Raw genomic sequence first — 16220 nt, forward strand, 5'->3', positions numbered from 1 at the left:
GTCGATCTGCCTGTTCTGCTCCCCACTCTGTCTCTGGTGAAGCCTCTCGCCGCCCCTGAGCCATTGGCCTGTATCCCCGTTCTGTATGCACAAATGAATAAATCTTAAAAAAAAAAAAATGTTATTTTTTTAAGTAGTCTCAGACTCACAGCATATTTAAGCAGGAAGTAGTTCCCATATACCTCCTGTTACCCCACAGCTTCCTTCACTATCACAATCCCTCACTAGAGCGGCACATTTGTTCCAACTGCTGAGGGCTCAAGGGCACATCAACTAGTCCATAGTTGACATGAGAGTTCCTGGGGTGCGATGGCATATATTTCTCATTAGAGTACTTTGCAAAGTAGTTTTACGTCCCTAAAAATCACCTCTAGTCTGCCTACTCATCCCTCACTTCCTGCTATCTCTTGACAATCACTGATACTTTTACTGTCTCCAAAGTCCTCTTCTAAAATGTCATAATTTTGAATTAAGAGTATATTTGTATCTTTTTCAGATTGACTTCTTTTACCTTAGAGTGGATTTGGAATATCACTAGCTTAATTGCCGAAAACAGAAGGTTGTTGAAGGTGAGTATCACATAAAATACATGAAATCACATGACATATTATTATAGTAGACTAACTTTATAGTAGTAGGTATAAAGATTCTAGAGTTTCTTACAGAAAAAAATAGACAAAATTTGATGGTATTAGACTTGGAGCACAAAGAAGCAGAGGAGGGATAACTGGTTTTGGAATGTGCTACTGGTAGGTCAGTGGCATATTTTCTAAGCCAGAAAAGGCTAACAAGGGTTATTAGGCTTAGAAAGAAAGGTCATGTATTAATGCTTGGAGATATTCCATCAAAGTCCTTTCAGACAGCTGAGTTGAGGTAATTTAGTCAGAAGTGAGTTATAATGGAGAGATATTTTTTTTTTTAAGATTTATTTATTTGTGCATACAGAACTGGGATACAGGCCAGAGGCTCAGGGGTGGTGAGAGGCTTCACCAGAGACAGAGTGGGGAGCAGAACAGGCAGATCGACGAAGTACACTGCTGAGGGGAGCAGCGGGCGGGTCAGGAGAGGTCTGCCACGCCATGTGGTCACCTCCGGGGCAGGCGGGAATGGAACTCATGCAGAAGCGGCTTTAGATTCTCAGTGCTGTGCTTTAACCTGCTGCGCCACCAAGGAGGGCCGAGAGATATGTTTTTTTAATACCATGTATGTGTATTTTTGAAAGCTATGGGCATGAATGATGTTATATAGGGAGAACATAATGAGAAGAGAGCGAAGGCCTTCAGGAACTTGGTTAGCTGATGGCTATATGAAAAAGGGAAAGTTGGCAACTAGACTAAAAAAAGCATGTCGAAGAGGTAGCCAAAAAATCAACAAAATCTGAGAAATGCCACATGTAAGTCACACACCTTCCATGAAGAATTTTTTGTTTTAATTAAGCTAACCTGCAAATGAGTATTCTTTTCACTAACTGGAAGACTCAATGAATTATTAGGATGTGTGTGGGTGCTATTCCACACTGCCCCTATTTAAACATACGGATCAACACTTCTATATCCTGTTGTTAGCATCTGCTTTGAAGTAGTGGGCTGCCATTCTCACAGTTTTTGACTCACTCTATTTGGAAGATAGTGCATGACAAGTAAATGATTTTTTGAACTATGTTGTTTACATTAGTAACTTCATTCCTGAGGTAAAGATGTTCAGACCCTTTTTCTATTAGTTGAGCCTAATTAAAAAGCTTCTGTGAAACATACCATACAAACTTTACAACATCATGTTCTCCCACTGCTTCAACCTGGATTCTCAAAATGTTTCCAATTATTTTCCCTCTTGCTTATTCCTATTGTCTTTTAGGTCCTGATGCTGAGAATAGTGACTAATTTTAATAACAAAGATGTGTTTTAGTAGTTGATATAGTCAATTGTCAGGCCACAGAAAAGAATTCTTTGTCTCTAGCAGATAGAAGATAGACTTGAAAGGTTCATCTTTTGATTCTGATTTAGTATACTCTCAATAAGTAGATGAAAACTTTCGTTGGCTAAACAGAGTTTTCATTACTAAAAAACAATGAAATAAAATATTCACTGGTGTCATACACTTCTCTACCTGAGTTTGTAAAGTGCCAAGGTATCTTTCCAAATCTTTCCAAAAAAAAAAAATATGATGTAAGTATTTTGTCACCTAACCAGTGTGACTATTGTTTTAATTAAACTGAGCACAAAACTTCTAGTCTGGGCCTTCCTGGTAGTTTAGGGGTGACAGTCTCAGCACTATCAAGCTATCAGCAGCCACTGCAGTATGAGATCGATACCCAGCCAGGGAGCTAAACCACATGCACAGCAGACCTCTCCTGGCTGGCTACTGCTCCCCACAGCAGTGTATTTCAGTTAACCTGCCTGTTCTGCTTCCCACTCTTCCTGGTGAATCCTCTTACTCTCCAGTACCTCTGGCTTACTTCTAGTTCTTGTATACATTTAAAAAAAAAAAAAAAGCGCTTTCTAATTTGCCATTACTTTACCTCATTGTTGTAACTTTGCCATATTTATAAACTCGGTCTTAATGTTTTTAGTAGTGGTTGGGAAAATATTGACTGTTTTCTTCATAAAAGGAGGGAGTATTTTAAAATCAGAGGCAACACATATGATTCCCTATTTTTCTCATATTTGGCAAATCTTATTAAATTCTTAAAAGTCTGAGAAACAATCATTTTCCAGGATCTTGTATCATCTCTAAATAAAGTTCATTACATTACTACTGTGGATGACATATTACATTAATCCATCAGTGTTAAAAAGATGCCATAAAGGACAGTTTACTATATAGGCCCCATAATCAAAATTTGATGCCAAATAATGATTTCAGCAGATAAGTCCTCAAAAAGCATCAAAATATGACTTGTCAAAATCTGAGGGAGAGGAGACAATCAATATGCTCTACTGGGAAAAAATAATCAAAAGATTTTCATATATTTCCTCCATATAAAATCTATGAAGCACCTGTTTTATGAACTGGCATTTAAGTATCAAAAGAATTATGAAACTTTCAAAAAGTAATTATTATCTTACCAAAACAGAGTATATAATGTTATAATGTTATGAACTGACATCTACCTATCATTCATTGTTTCTGGAGTGTTGCTGTTTTTGTATAACTTTTTATAGATTTAAAAGGTTTTGTGGCCCTACTGGGCTAAATTACAAAGGTTCTCAACGGTTTAAGTATATTAGTTTTGGAAATACTAGTTAACATCAAAAACCCGTTTAAAATTGCAAGGAGGCACTTCAGAGAGGGAGATTGTGTCTGCAGAGGGAAGAAAAGTAAAGCTTTTGTATTTCTTCTGACATTGGAATCATCTAGAAATGGTTAGCTCCTACATTTTCATCAATATTCATATCAGTACTGGGAAAAATACTCAGCAATTTTACAACTGTTTAAACACAGTAGTCATTTAATGCTGGATGGAATCAAAATTGCATGGCATCTTTGTTGAAAACACACTTTATGGAAATATATTCAATCTTAAATCATTGCTAAAAATAGCACACAAAATAGCTAACTTGGAAAACAAACAGTGACACTTGAGTCAGAATAATCTTCAAAAGGGCAAATTATATGTCAATGCTGCCCTCAAATTTAATGCACTGTTTTAACACCATAGTTACAAGTTCTCAAAGATACTAGTGGGGATGTTTAACAGGCTGTAACTTAAGCCACCACTAAAGAATGAAATTGGGGGCCTAATTTGTTCCTGTGAGATGCCATTGCATGCACAGGAAAACTTGGGTCCTTGGAATATTTACTCATTAGGCCTGAACTAACAGATTTTTACACCCAATTTTCTCAAGAACACCTTGAACTTCAATCAGATTTTCCCAACTATCTAGTTGGATACTAGCTTTCAAAGATTTATCACTGTTCGTATAACTTTCATTAATATACTTAACAGTTACAGAAGGCCCTCACATTTTTGGGATCTGCAAGGATAATATCTTCTTAAATGTATAAAAACTTACTCAAATACAATATTTTCTTATGGCAAGAACAGAAAAGAACTTAGTTTCTGAAATGTTTTTGATGTAGTAATTTTAATAGAATCTCTGTTTGATTTATTCTTATATAAGGCAATACTCTTGCCAAATCTTACATAGGGAAATTAGAAAAGCATAGATATTTTCATTATACATTAAAAAAATATCAGCCTATTTTCATTTTCTACAATGAGACTTTCAGTGGATTAATTACCTCAACTATTATTTCAACAGTAAATTTGAAATGTAGCGTTCACTACTAACGATTCTGAAAAAGCATTTAAATATAAAATTAAGTTTAGGGCATGTTAATACATGTTGTCTACATCATCAATATAAATATTTCATGTAGGTGCTAGGTTCAAACAAATTTGCTAGGAATTGGAGAAAAGCAAGTAAAAGTTTGGGTTCATAGTTATCAATTGATTCCATATAAGACAAACCTGCGAAAAATTAAGATAGTAATTTTATTATTAGACATTAGACATTAATTATTAGATTATTAACATAAGAAATGTTAATAATTTCATCTATATAAAGGGAGATGTTCCCTTAAAGAAGACTTGAAGGCTGACAGGTGTCCAATGGGGGTGAATATTGCAGGTAATCACCTACAACAACAATTTAAATAAACTTGCAGCCAGAACCACCTTTTGCCCATACACCAGAATATTTGAAGAATAAATTTCAATTCCAGGCTTTCACAAAATAGTGTGTTAAAAACAAAATAATTTAATAGTAACAATCAACTTCACATTCCATTTTACATTATTTCTTTTTACTCAATATCACATTGACTGTCACACAAAAAAGTCAACCTAAGAAATTTGGGCTGCAGTTAAGTACAACCTTTATAGAAGGTGAACATCTTCACATTAGAAGAACTTTGGAGTCTCTATATTAGAAGTTTGAGTCTATATATCCTGGTTTCCCTGAAATTACCAATAAATAGTACATTGAAGATCTGAACTGTCAATTAAGCTCCAATAGCCTCATATCATTTAAAAGCTGTTCTGGGATTGGTTCTGGAAATGGTGAAGCAACAATACTTTCTACCTTTACCTTCACTAATTACAATGAAAATAAACTGTGGGCTAAAACAAATATCTGAGATTTTTATCCAGGCATTCAGAACTTTAAGAGACAAGTTGGTGGTAAGTCCCTTGTTTGGAGATATTTTGTTTTGTTTTGTTTTTACGTTTTAAAAAGACCGGTTTACTAGGAAAATGAGAAAAAGAGGCATATGATTAGTCACAGGTGGACAGGAAAGCTGTTGCTGCAGTTTGCAAAAATAAAAAGTTTGTGAAAGTTTTGCTGCTGTTTGCAGAAATAAAAAAGATTGTGAAAGGTTTGGGCAAAAAAGGTTTGTGAAACACCTGCGTAATCACAGGTGGGTGGGAAAACTACTGGAAAGCTTTAATTTTGTTGCTGTTACATTTTGTTTGTGTTTGTGTGGTTGGCCTCCTATCTATACTGCAGTCTGGGCACTAGATGAACCTCAAACATTTAGCTGCTGATGAGCATAAAAGGAAAAAGCCCCAAGAAATGCCTCCGGTGTCTCCCGGAAGTCCAAGAAAGGAGCAGAGGAGCTGGAAACATAACAAATCTTTTTGATCCTATGCCTCCTACTCCAGATGAACACCAAAAAGAAGCTGGAATCTCCATATCCTACACCAACTGAGTATAAGGCTGTGTCCTTCCCTTCTCCATTGATCAATGTAGGAGTTATAGCTCTATAAGGGTCCATTTTAAAGTATATATGGAAAAGCCAAGGAGATATAGCATTCTCAATACTTGAGAAAAAAAAAGAGCATTCGGGGACATTATTAATTTTAAGATATTCATATAGCTAGAATGGCAAGACAAAATAGCACTAGTGAAAACATGAATATATAAATCAAAGAAACAAATATATTCTAGACTAGGACCTCTCAAATACTGTCATCTTTGACAAAGGTATAATAATAGTGCAGTGAGAGAGAGGGCAATCTTTTCAAAATGATTCCTGGGATAATTGACATTCATATTTTAAAAAGCAATCCTTAAGCTATATCTTGTACCACAATTACAGAGTAACTAGTTGTGCAACTATATGCTGATATAAAATGTGAAACAGTAAAACTATTAAACTTGTAGGTGAAAATAAAGAAGATACTTGTGATTTTGGGGATAGGGAAGAGTTCTTTGACCACCAAAATGATGCTCTATAAAAGAAAAAAATTAGTCTTCATCAATATGAAAAATACCTTTGTTCTGTTATGAACACTTTTAAGAGACTAAACAGATCATCCATAGATGATCATCCAATATTTGAAAGAAAATATTGGCAAATCACATATCAGACAATCTGTATCCAGGAGATCTAAAACAAAACAAAACAAAAATCCTCTCAAATGAACAACTCCTTAAAGAAAAATAGGGATGGAAGTTTTTAATAGATACCAAAAAAGATACCAAGATGAAAATATATATGGGAAAAGATACCCATCATCATTAGTGACTTCCAAAAACAAAAACATTACATTTCTATTGGAATGATTTATATAAAGAATAAATAAATTTAAATATAGAATAATAATCTTGAGTACTGATAATAGAAGTACTAGGAAACTCAAACCCTGCTGGTAGGAATCTAAAATATCATAGTTCTGGAAAAAGGTTTGACATTTCTTACAAACTTATACATACCTCACTATATAAATTAACAATCTTGTTATAGCTATTTGTCCTAAAGAAGGAAAATCTAACATTGCACAAATACCTCAAGTTGAATGTATATAACATTACTTACAATTGAGCCAAACTAAATGCAATCCAAATATCCTTTAATAAATGAATGAATACATAACTTGTTAGTGTAGTCATATAATGGAATACTATATAGAAACATAAAAGGATGAATTTTTATTACAAACAAAAACTGAGGTGGTCTCAAATTTATTGATTTCAATGAAATAACCCAGTTTCAAAGGTTACCTACTGTAACATTTCATTTATATGACATTCTAGAGGACAGAAAAAAACATAAAACAGAGAAACATCAGAGTTAACAGGGTAGGATAAAGAGTATCAGTGTGCAGTTCAGCTCTGTTCCTAAATGCTACCAGTAGTAAAAGACCAATATTTATCAATACCTCTTCAATGGCGCCAGCAGAAATTCTGTGACCTGCAACATTTATCACATCATCAACTCGAGACATAACATACAAATATCCTTCTTCATCCATATAACCAGCATCCATGGTGTCATAGTAGCCCTGAAAACAAGAATGAATAAAATTGAATTAGGATGCTGTTAGATAATACAATCATTTGTAAATTTGGTAAAAAGGAAAGCCTGATAGAAACCCACTGCATTTAACTTTTCACTAGCTAGATTATGGAATTAAATTACTTTTGCTTTTGAAAGTTTAATAGAACCTGTTCCTTTAACAGTCAGAAATAAATTAAAATTTTATTATATATATGAAAATTAAGTGTATGAGCTTAGAATTATAAACTTTATGAACCCAATTTCTTTTTTTACCATGAATAGCTCAATATTTCCAATAAACTTGTATATTGTAAATTAATCCCTTGATAGATTTCTTCTTTGTGTTAATTTTAAAAAGCTATAAAGCTTCTGTGAATAATTATAAAATACAGCAGTAGATTAGTCACATTAATTTGGATTGGAGCTTCAATGAAATATAGTTAGTATGAAATTTAATTTGTAATCAACTCAAAACAGCAGCATATCTTCATTGTCCCAGACATCACAAGAGTGAGGGATCAAGAAAAATAATAAGAAAAGGAAACAAATATTACTTTCCATAATATTTCCTATGGTTTTCACTTCTTTAACTTCTTATTTTTAACTTCTGTAAATTCTTACTTATTTTGATACCTATGTTTATGAGCATGAACTTTAACCCAGGTGTGTCACTATTTGTGTTGTTTAAACTTTATGAAATTCAGTTTTCTCATCTATTAATATAGATGAGAAGTATAAATTAGTTGCATGAAAGAAAAAAAAATTGTATAACATCATGAACCCATAATAGTAGACAACTTTTTACTGTAATTACTACTTTAATTACTACTAGACAATCTTGAAAAACACAGATGCTGGAACCAAAGATGTGGGTTCAGATAATAATTATATCAATTCTATGCTATGGGCAACTTTTTGGACCCTTCTCTGCCATTCTTAACCCCTTAGATGAGAAGCTTGAGGCCATAATAACCAAAACAGTATAAATTCACTTCATATTGATTAACCATAAACTAGGGCTTTGAAGTTGATCATGTTAAATGCTGAAGGTCCTCAAGTTAAAATCACAAAAGCACATTGATTCAACATTGTCAAGTTACAATTAACCTCATCAGTTCTTTGATGGCTTAACTGTGGCCCATCAGGTGACAGACTGAGATGACTGGAGACAGCCACACTTGACAAACCTTCCTTTCCAGTCCCTTGGGGACATGTTTAACCTTGATTCCTAAGGTCCTTTAATCGGAGAGCTTTTCATAGGAAGATCTTTTCGTAAGTCTCCTGTCATTTGTCTGGTTGATAAGGTTGGCTGTCCTTCATTCACAAATAATATAGAAAGCTAAATATTTAGACTTTATTTTATTATGAAATTCTGTTACTCATTATTTTTCTGACCCAGTGTGTAATGAGCCCAGCTCTCTCTCTCAGGGAAAGGAGTTACAAGATAGCAGAAGATGACGGCGGAAACCTGTCCTGCATGATCAATAAATTGCTTTTGCAAACAAAACACAGGACTGTGTTAAAGGGTAATGGGAAAATGACAAAACAGAAAACCGGAAGCCACTTTGTTTGTTATCCAGGGTACTGGAGGTTGGGTTTTAAAAGCACAGGCTCCATTCTCTATCTGTATTTTAACATGGGAAATTAAGTTATAGAGTTCCGAGAACAATCAGGAAAGAATGTCAAAAACAAAGGATTAGATAATAGGAAACAGAATAGTAACTTCTGAGCAAGCTAAATGAATTTTGTGCACATCTCTAGACATAGTGAGGCTAAGGAGCCCAAATCAAAGTGGCTAGTTCTGATCAGATGCTCAGTCTGGGTAGAAGAATCCAAAAGAGGAAATTACATAGAAATCCCCCAAAAGTTTTAGTCTAGCAAAACATTTCCTCACATCAAGACAGTTCAATTCCAGGAAAAACTGCTAAAACAACTAAGTAATTTCCATGGAGAGACTGATAAAAGTAAACATAAAAATGACTTATTTAGACAATCATGGTGTGGGCATTTTATTCCTGAAATCTGAGAACATGTCCAGATAACATTTAGCAGTGACTTGTGATCTATGACTGGAGGAGTGTACAGCTCTGTTTAATAGACAAGAACTACAGAGAAATACATAACCAAGATAGTGTAATAAAATTCTTACAGGAAATTTTTCGAAATATAAGTGCTTGAATGCTTCTTGATTCTTCCAGAGTCCTGAAAAAGCCCCAGGTGGTAATGGCAACCTTAAAAAGCAGAGCAGTTATAATTACAATGAAAGTAGTAATAAAGATACATTGATTAGAACTAATAATTTTCCAGTGTGATAGATAATAATAATTCAACTCCCACATTGAAGCATAACCCAATATCTAACTCTGTGGGACAGATCCTGTTTAATTGAGGGTGAAGTAGTTGACCATGACATAGAAGAGTCATTGAGGAATGCTGTAAGGTGCTATTGTGGCACTCAAATAGTCAGAGCTCTTAAAGGGAAAGTTTTTATACACAGCAGAATTATGGACCTGCCTGAAAAGGGGTGTATGTCTGCCCCAAGTCAATTTTGAGATGCCCACAATATGACTTCATTGTTCCAAAATCTAACTAAGGATCAGAAGAACAAAATATGAGATTGCAGTGTATAATTCATCCAATAACATAGGAGAATGTTTCTGCTCTTCCTAACAAAGTCTGGTACCTTTAAAAATTTAGAGATTTTTATATAAATATTAAAATAAGTCTCTAAAGAGGGATCCCTGAAAAATGCAAGGGAAAAAAATCAGAAAGGTCCTAAGAAAAAGTGGAAGAGAGTATTACAGAACTGGAATTATTTGTAATAATAATAATAATATATATACACACACACACACACACACACACACACACACACACACATATATATATATATATATGTAGAAAAGGAAGTGAAAAGTAATAAACTCCAGCCACAATTTAGGTACATATGAGCTACAGCAGAATTATTTTTTTGCAGTATTCCGAATTAAACTTTTCTTCTTGATGTTACCTTCATGATTCTTCCACATTAAAGAAAGATCTCACAGTGCACCTGGCTTTTTTACTGAAGTTATAGAAAGAGATACATTTTCCTGAAGTTTCAATAATATAAAAATGAATTGGCCTGGCAGAAGGAAAAGATATTAAATAGAAGAAATATGCTAGCTAATATCTATATTCATGCTTCAAATCCAGGATCCAATGCTGCTATCCTTGCATACTGTCCCTAATTCTTCCAAGCAGACTGAAAAAGAGGCATTTCTGCCAGTTCAGCTCACTGTGAATTGGGAGTTTTTCTCTCTCAGAGAATGTCTTCTCCCAAAAAATTATTCTTTTGTTTTCAAAGATGATGAGCACAGCTTCATGTAGAATAGCAGGATTTGAAAACAAATGACATATGTAATAGTAGGAGAAGTTAAGTAAGCAGTGATTAATGTTAATAGGTTTGATTTCTTGGAAATGTTTTGTTTTAAAAATGCATCACAAAGTCGTAAATGCAAACAGTTCAAGATTTCTTAAGCACGGAGGAGCAACAAAGGCAGGAGGAAAAAAAGGGAAGTGTGGGGACTAGGGTGACAGTTGGTTAAGGGGGGCATAGGGGACCTGAGAAATTCTTAAGTAGCTAGGGAAGGGAGAGAACATCTGTCACTGGAGAGTGGCATAGTTCTGGCCAATCGGAAATGTCAACTTAGAATCTTCTAATACCAGATGAAGAAAAGTCTGTATTCACGGCTCTATCAGGAATCTCTATAGAAACAGAAATAAATGGAAATCATAACTCTTGTCCTATAGAGAATTCTGGAGTTAGACTCCCTAGCTTTGCATTTCACCAAGTCTTTCGGCTTTACTTGAGATTTCCATGTGAAGCCAATTGTTTTATCTCCTCCAAAGTGACTGCTTTCCCTCTAGGTAGACAAAGCCTGGGTAAGATTTAGAGTTCTGGTTATGCAGTAATACTATGGCTGGCGTTTAAAGTCCTGTGTCCAGTTTCTGTCCTACTGCCTACCTCAAAGTATTGCTAAAAGGTTAATAAAAGATCAGGATAAAATCTGCATATGAGATTTAGAAAGAAATCAGATTGCAATTATTTGGTTATCTTTGGTTTTATGGACACGATAGTATGAAACAACAGATGTCCTGAGTCTCCCCTAAAATACAACAGTGACTGAATCATGCCTGTAAAGCTGTAAAAATCTAAGCAAACATCAGCAAGTTTAATATCTGAGGACTGAAACTCAATAATAGGCAGTGTGTAAAAACCACCTGGCAACACCATAGGTTCCCTTATGCCCCAAGACACAGGACCCAGCAGGAATGGGATCAGTCGCAGAGGCAGTAGCAACAGTGCATCTGGTCAAAGAAAACTGCATGCCCAGGAGAGAAGAAGAGGCAGAGACCTATGATGGCATTAATAACTGAGAGCTCTGTGGTACGAAGGAAAGCAAGCACAGTTAGAATTTTCTTTCTTGCTCTCAACTGTACTGCTTGGAAATCCATGCCTCACCATTTAATTCTCCACTTTGGAACTCTGGATGCAATTCAAAAGCACCCTCTAAAATGCATGAATATTTTGTATTCAGAGCAATTTCAGATACTACAGCTTTTCTGCTAAATTAAATGCCTGGAGTGTGCTTCAAAATCAAAGAAATTTTTAAATTCCACAGGGACATGAAGTTTTTCTCTTTTAGAGAGGTAAATCCTATGAGTGCAAGTTATCTATGAAAACTGCAGAATTCTTATTTATTATAGACTAGGTTCTACAGTAGTTTAGAGATCACTAAATTATGCCTTAAAGGTAAGTGATCCCCAGAGAGCAAAGAAGTGATTTCTACAAAGTCTTAAAAAAGGCTGTGGGAAAAAAATAACAAAAATAATAATAATAAAAAAGGCTGTGGAAAAAAAACAAAATGGATCAAGATATTTTTGTTCATATCATTGTCTGATTTGAGAGTGACTGATCTTGAATCATTGCATTTGATACCTTGTGCAAACAAGATTAGAGCTTAGAATTTAAAGAATCTTCCAGAGAAAAAGTTTGCAATGTTATATTATTCATACCAGATTTTATAGTGAAGCAATAAGCTATAAGAAAGCAAACATATTTAGGATTAAAATAATGTGTTATTATTTTTTATTGATTAACTTTTACAAAGTTTGAGCCCCATACATTTCAAATGTTCCATACTGATTTTCCCCTCTATTCTTTATAATCACTACAAGTATAATTAATGAACATAAATAGCATTAGGGAATAGTGCTCTTTCAAAGAATAATCCACTTAATTACTACACAAAGTAATAAAGAAATGCATGGGCATGAATAATTGAAAAGAATGGATGTTTATCTCTCACTGACGATCATTCCCTGGGGTGACTTTGGATGCCAGCTCAGTTTTCAGTGCCTCATGGACCCTCATCATTCTTATTACTGATGACTTCACCTCATATCCGCAATAAAACCTACAGTACACCATTTAAGCTAGAATATTTTCTGAAAAAGGAATGGTTAATATTTTGATTTTGAAATGACTTAGCAGATGTCACCAATTTAGTTTACCTTTTTCCTTGTTTCTCACCAATCATTACATATATTCGGGAATCATGGGAATGAAAAAATATGACCTAACATTTGTTTGCAAAGAAAATTAAAAATTAACAAAAATAATTTTTTTTTCCATGTTAAACCATATAAAAATTTAAACATGCTCATTTGATTCTAGCTCTCTCATACTTGGGAGTGAAGGTATTCCTTAAAATTTTAAATTTCAGATATTTTGGGCATTTAGGATTCCCATGTATAAAGCCCAATTGCACACCTTTTATAGGCCATCGAGTGGTTCTGGAGGCCCACCCAAGCTGACTTCTGGAAAGAACCCTGTTTTCAAATTGTAGACCTTCTTTAGAAAGTGGTCTACATGAAAGAACAGGTATCTCTCAAATTACATACTTGTGAAAAGAACCACAATAATCTGTATTAAGTTAAAGTGTGTTTCTTTTTTTCCCATGATTTGATTGACCATATATTATTATATACTTGTAAAGTATTCACCATTTTCCATTCTGGATAAATGATATACCCTCAAGAAACACAAGATAACTATGGATTTACATAAACAATTCTGGATAGATGTAAAGCATGAAAATATCCTTGCACTATATCCTTGGGATATAGGAGTGATTTTCAGTTTGTTGAGTTAGTGGAATGACAACTGGACATATATTTTCAAAAGGAAAGCTTTGCTCTTACAGATCAAAAAGAATTCCTAAAATATGATTTCAAGAACTATTGAATTATATATATGTGTGTGTGTGTGTGTGTGTGTGTGTATGTGTATTGGCAAGGAATTATGTTATTTGGTGAGTCAGGGATTTTATATTTGACCTAGTAATGATACTTTTAGAAGTGGATCCAATACTATAGTAACTATCAGCAAAGGAGGAAGAATTTATAGAAGACGTTCAATACAACGTTATTTATAATCATAAATATTTTAAAAAGCAGGAGGACTATATTGGAAATAATTATTTTTAAGAGACAGAGTAGTAATAAAAGGTATTAATAAGACAAGGCTAAGGAAAACAGTAATATGTGTAAGTATACTGAATTATTTCAACTACTGAATATCATGTCAAAAGTAAAAGAACAAAATTAACATAAAACTGAAACATGGGAATTTAAAAACTTTACATTTTTAAGTATTGTGTATTTAAGTACTTTAATCTTCTACATGTTGCTAGTATAATCAGTAAAAGTTCATTAAAAGTGCAAGATTTATCTTTTTAAAAATTGCATCTAAATTTGTTCTACTTAATGGGCATTTATGTTTAAAATTGCCAAGAGTTGGCACTGTGGATTCTCCATCAGTAACTAAGCTTATTCTATAACCTTACTAGGAATATTGTAATCATTCCATTTTTTTCCTTTTCATTGTATACCACCTCTAGCTCTTTTAAATTGTTTTACTTACTTGACAACAATATTTCCTAAACACCGTGCCTTCAGTTTTTGCATGTTGTCATCCAAAATCATAACTATAGAAGAAAACATAAAAATTTGAGTAAAATGTGTACACTTAATTCTTAAATATTTTCATGTGTTTTATAATAAATTTCAAAAATGTTAGCATGAAAAGGCATCTTTTAATTACTTTGAGACAATGAACATTTACAAACATGCAAAAATATCTGACAAAAATCTATAAAAACAACATGGTTTTGATGCCAAAAAGTATCACTAAGTTTTCCTTTAGAATCTCTCTTAAATAGATGCTGTACTTCAAACATCCCAATAATTTCATAATGTATCTTCCTATCTTTCATGTCTATGTATTTTAATAAGAACGTCAAACATTTTAAGCTGTCAAAACAAAGGAAATAAGTAGTTTTAAACTATTTCAAGCAATAAAAATAATTGAAAGTCAAGAAAACTCCTGATTTAAGGCTTGCTCTCCATTTATAAGCCTTAAAGGCCAATTTAACTTTCCCAATTCTTATCCCATTGCTTTGGTGCTATCCAGTTAAAATCATCAAAAGCTCATGTATCCACATTCAGTAACTTTTAGTGAAAACTAAAAATGAGGATATATCACTTCTTAAGCTTTAACAGATCCTTTATATGGCTTCATCCATCTAGGTCATTCTACAGCTCTGAGAAAAGGACATTGTCTCTAGAAATTAACTGCTCCCTTCCATGTGTTCTGACACAATTCTATTCTGACAATTATCAGCTGTGTAGATATCTGTCTCTGACTAGATTGTGAGTTTATAAAGGGTGATGACAATAACTAATTCATCTTTGTCTTCTCATATCCCAGGACTGTGGGCAATTTACTATGAGCCTGTGAAAATCCCATTATCCCTTAAATTTCCTTATTTTAAAAGTGGGAACAATTCCTTTCTTAAAATGCTAGCAGGAAATTTCCTTAAAGATAAAAAAGTGACCAGCTACCCTAAGGTACCCAATGAATATGAAATTAAATGTTACACTGATTGTTTTTCACAGAATAATTTCCATTTTAGTTTTGAATCTCTGAATGATCACAAACTGTATAAAAATCACAAGTCATAAATTATGACTTCCTTAGAAATACTTTAGTTCTAATGTTTAACCTGCTGTTTGTCAGCCAGTGGCTTTCACAGTAAGAAACTTCTCTCATGAAATTCCATAAAGCATCAAAAGTTAACTCTTTCTTACAACTGGGTATAAAAATGGCTCTGAGATACTGAAAGAGGAATGTGTTTAACATTTTTCACAATCATCAGCCCCTAAAAATATCTCAGCACAAAAGCAATTTCTCTGATAAAAAGGAGCAGGGATTACAGAACTGTTCAAATGGGGAATTTTACTAAAGCTGGGTTCACCTTTCCATGCCTGGAAAATTCACAGATTGCACAGAGAATCTAATTCTGCACTTAAAAAAAAAAAAAGCTGATGTCTTTTTATAAATGAATCTGCTAGGCTAAATCAAATGGTCTATGTTTCCTTAATGTATTATTGTGCTATGGAAAATAGATTATTTTTATGTTAGAAGTGCAAAATTCAAGCCTCTAAATATAAGAATTTATATGCAAATAGAAAACAAGCCATATACATATATATGTCAATCATATTCTGTCCCCAAAGCTGGATTTTCCTCATAAATCTATTAAGCTAAATCGAGTGACCTTGTAACTCAAATACCATCTGTACTTCTTTGTCTTTGTCTGTTAGATGCATGTGTAAATCTAATTCAAGTTGACATATCAGTAGCTACTGATATATCAAGTTTAGTATAGCCTTTAATACTAGCAGGTGTTTTTTAAGGTTTCCTTGTGTTGACACCACAACACAGCAACCCTGTAAATCATGTAAAATTGTACTTATAATTAAGGAAAATGTTGTTCAAAAGGTTAGATGACTTATCTAAGTGCATAAGTTATGTAACTAGGGAGTGGAATTGG

General features: G+C 33.7%; 1 protein-coding gene across 1 annotated transcript in view; it reads right to left on the minus strand.

Annotated features, from left to right (window-relative positions):
- The window catches only part of ACSS3 (acyl-CoA synthetase short-chain family member 3), a 127631-nt gene that overhangs the window by 3423 nt on the left and 107988 nt on the right, over window positions 1–16220 (minus strand). The window contains exons 11-13 of the mRNA XM_004676501.2: window positions 14249–14312; window positions 9431–9512; window positions 7163–7285 (exon numbers count right to left, since the gene is read on the minus strand). Of these exons, the coding sequence (XP_004676558.1) occupies window positions 7163–7285; window positions 9431–9512; window positions 14249–14312 (269 nt within the window). The remainder of the gene's footprint in view (window positions 1–7162; window positions 7286–9430; window positions 9513–14248; window positions 14313–16220) is intronic.

Source organism: Condylura cristata, unplaced genomic scaffold, assembly GCF_000260355.1.
Source record: "Condylura cristata isolate star-nosed mole 26May11 unplaced genomic scaffold, ConCri1.0 scaffold00004, whole genome shotgun sequence".
Classification (NCBI taxonomy): Eukaryota; Metazoa; Chordata; class Mammalia; order Eulipotyphla; family Talpidae; genus Condylura; species Condylura cristata.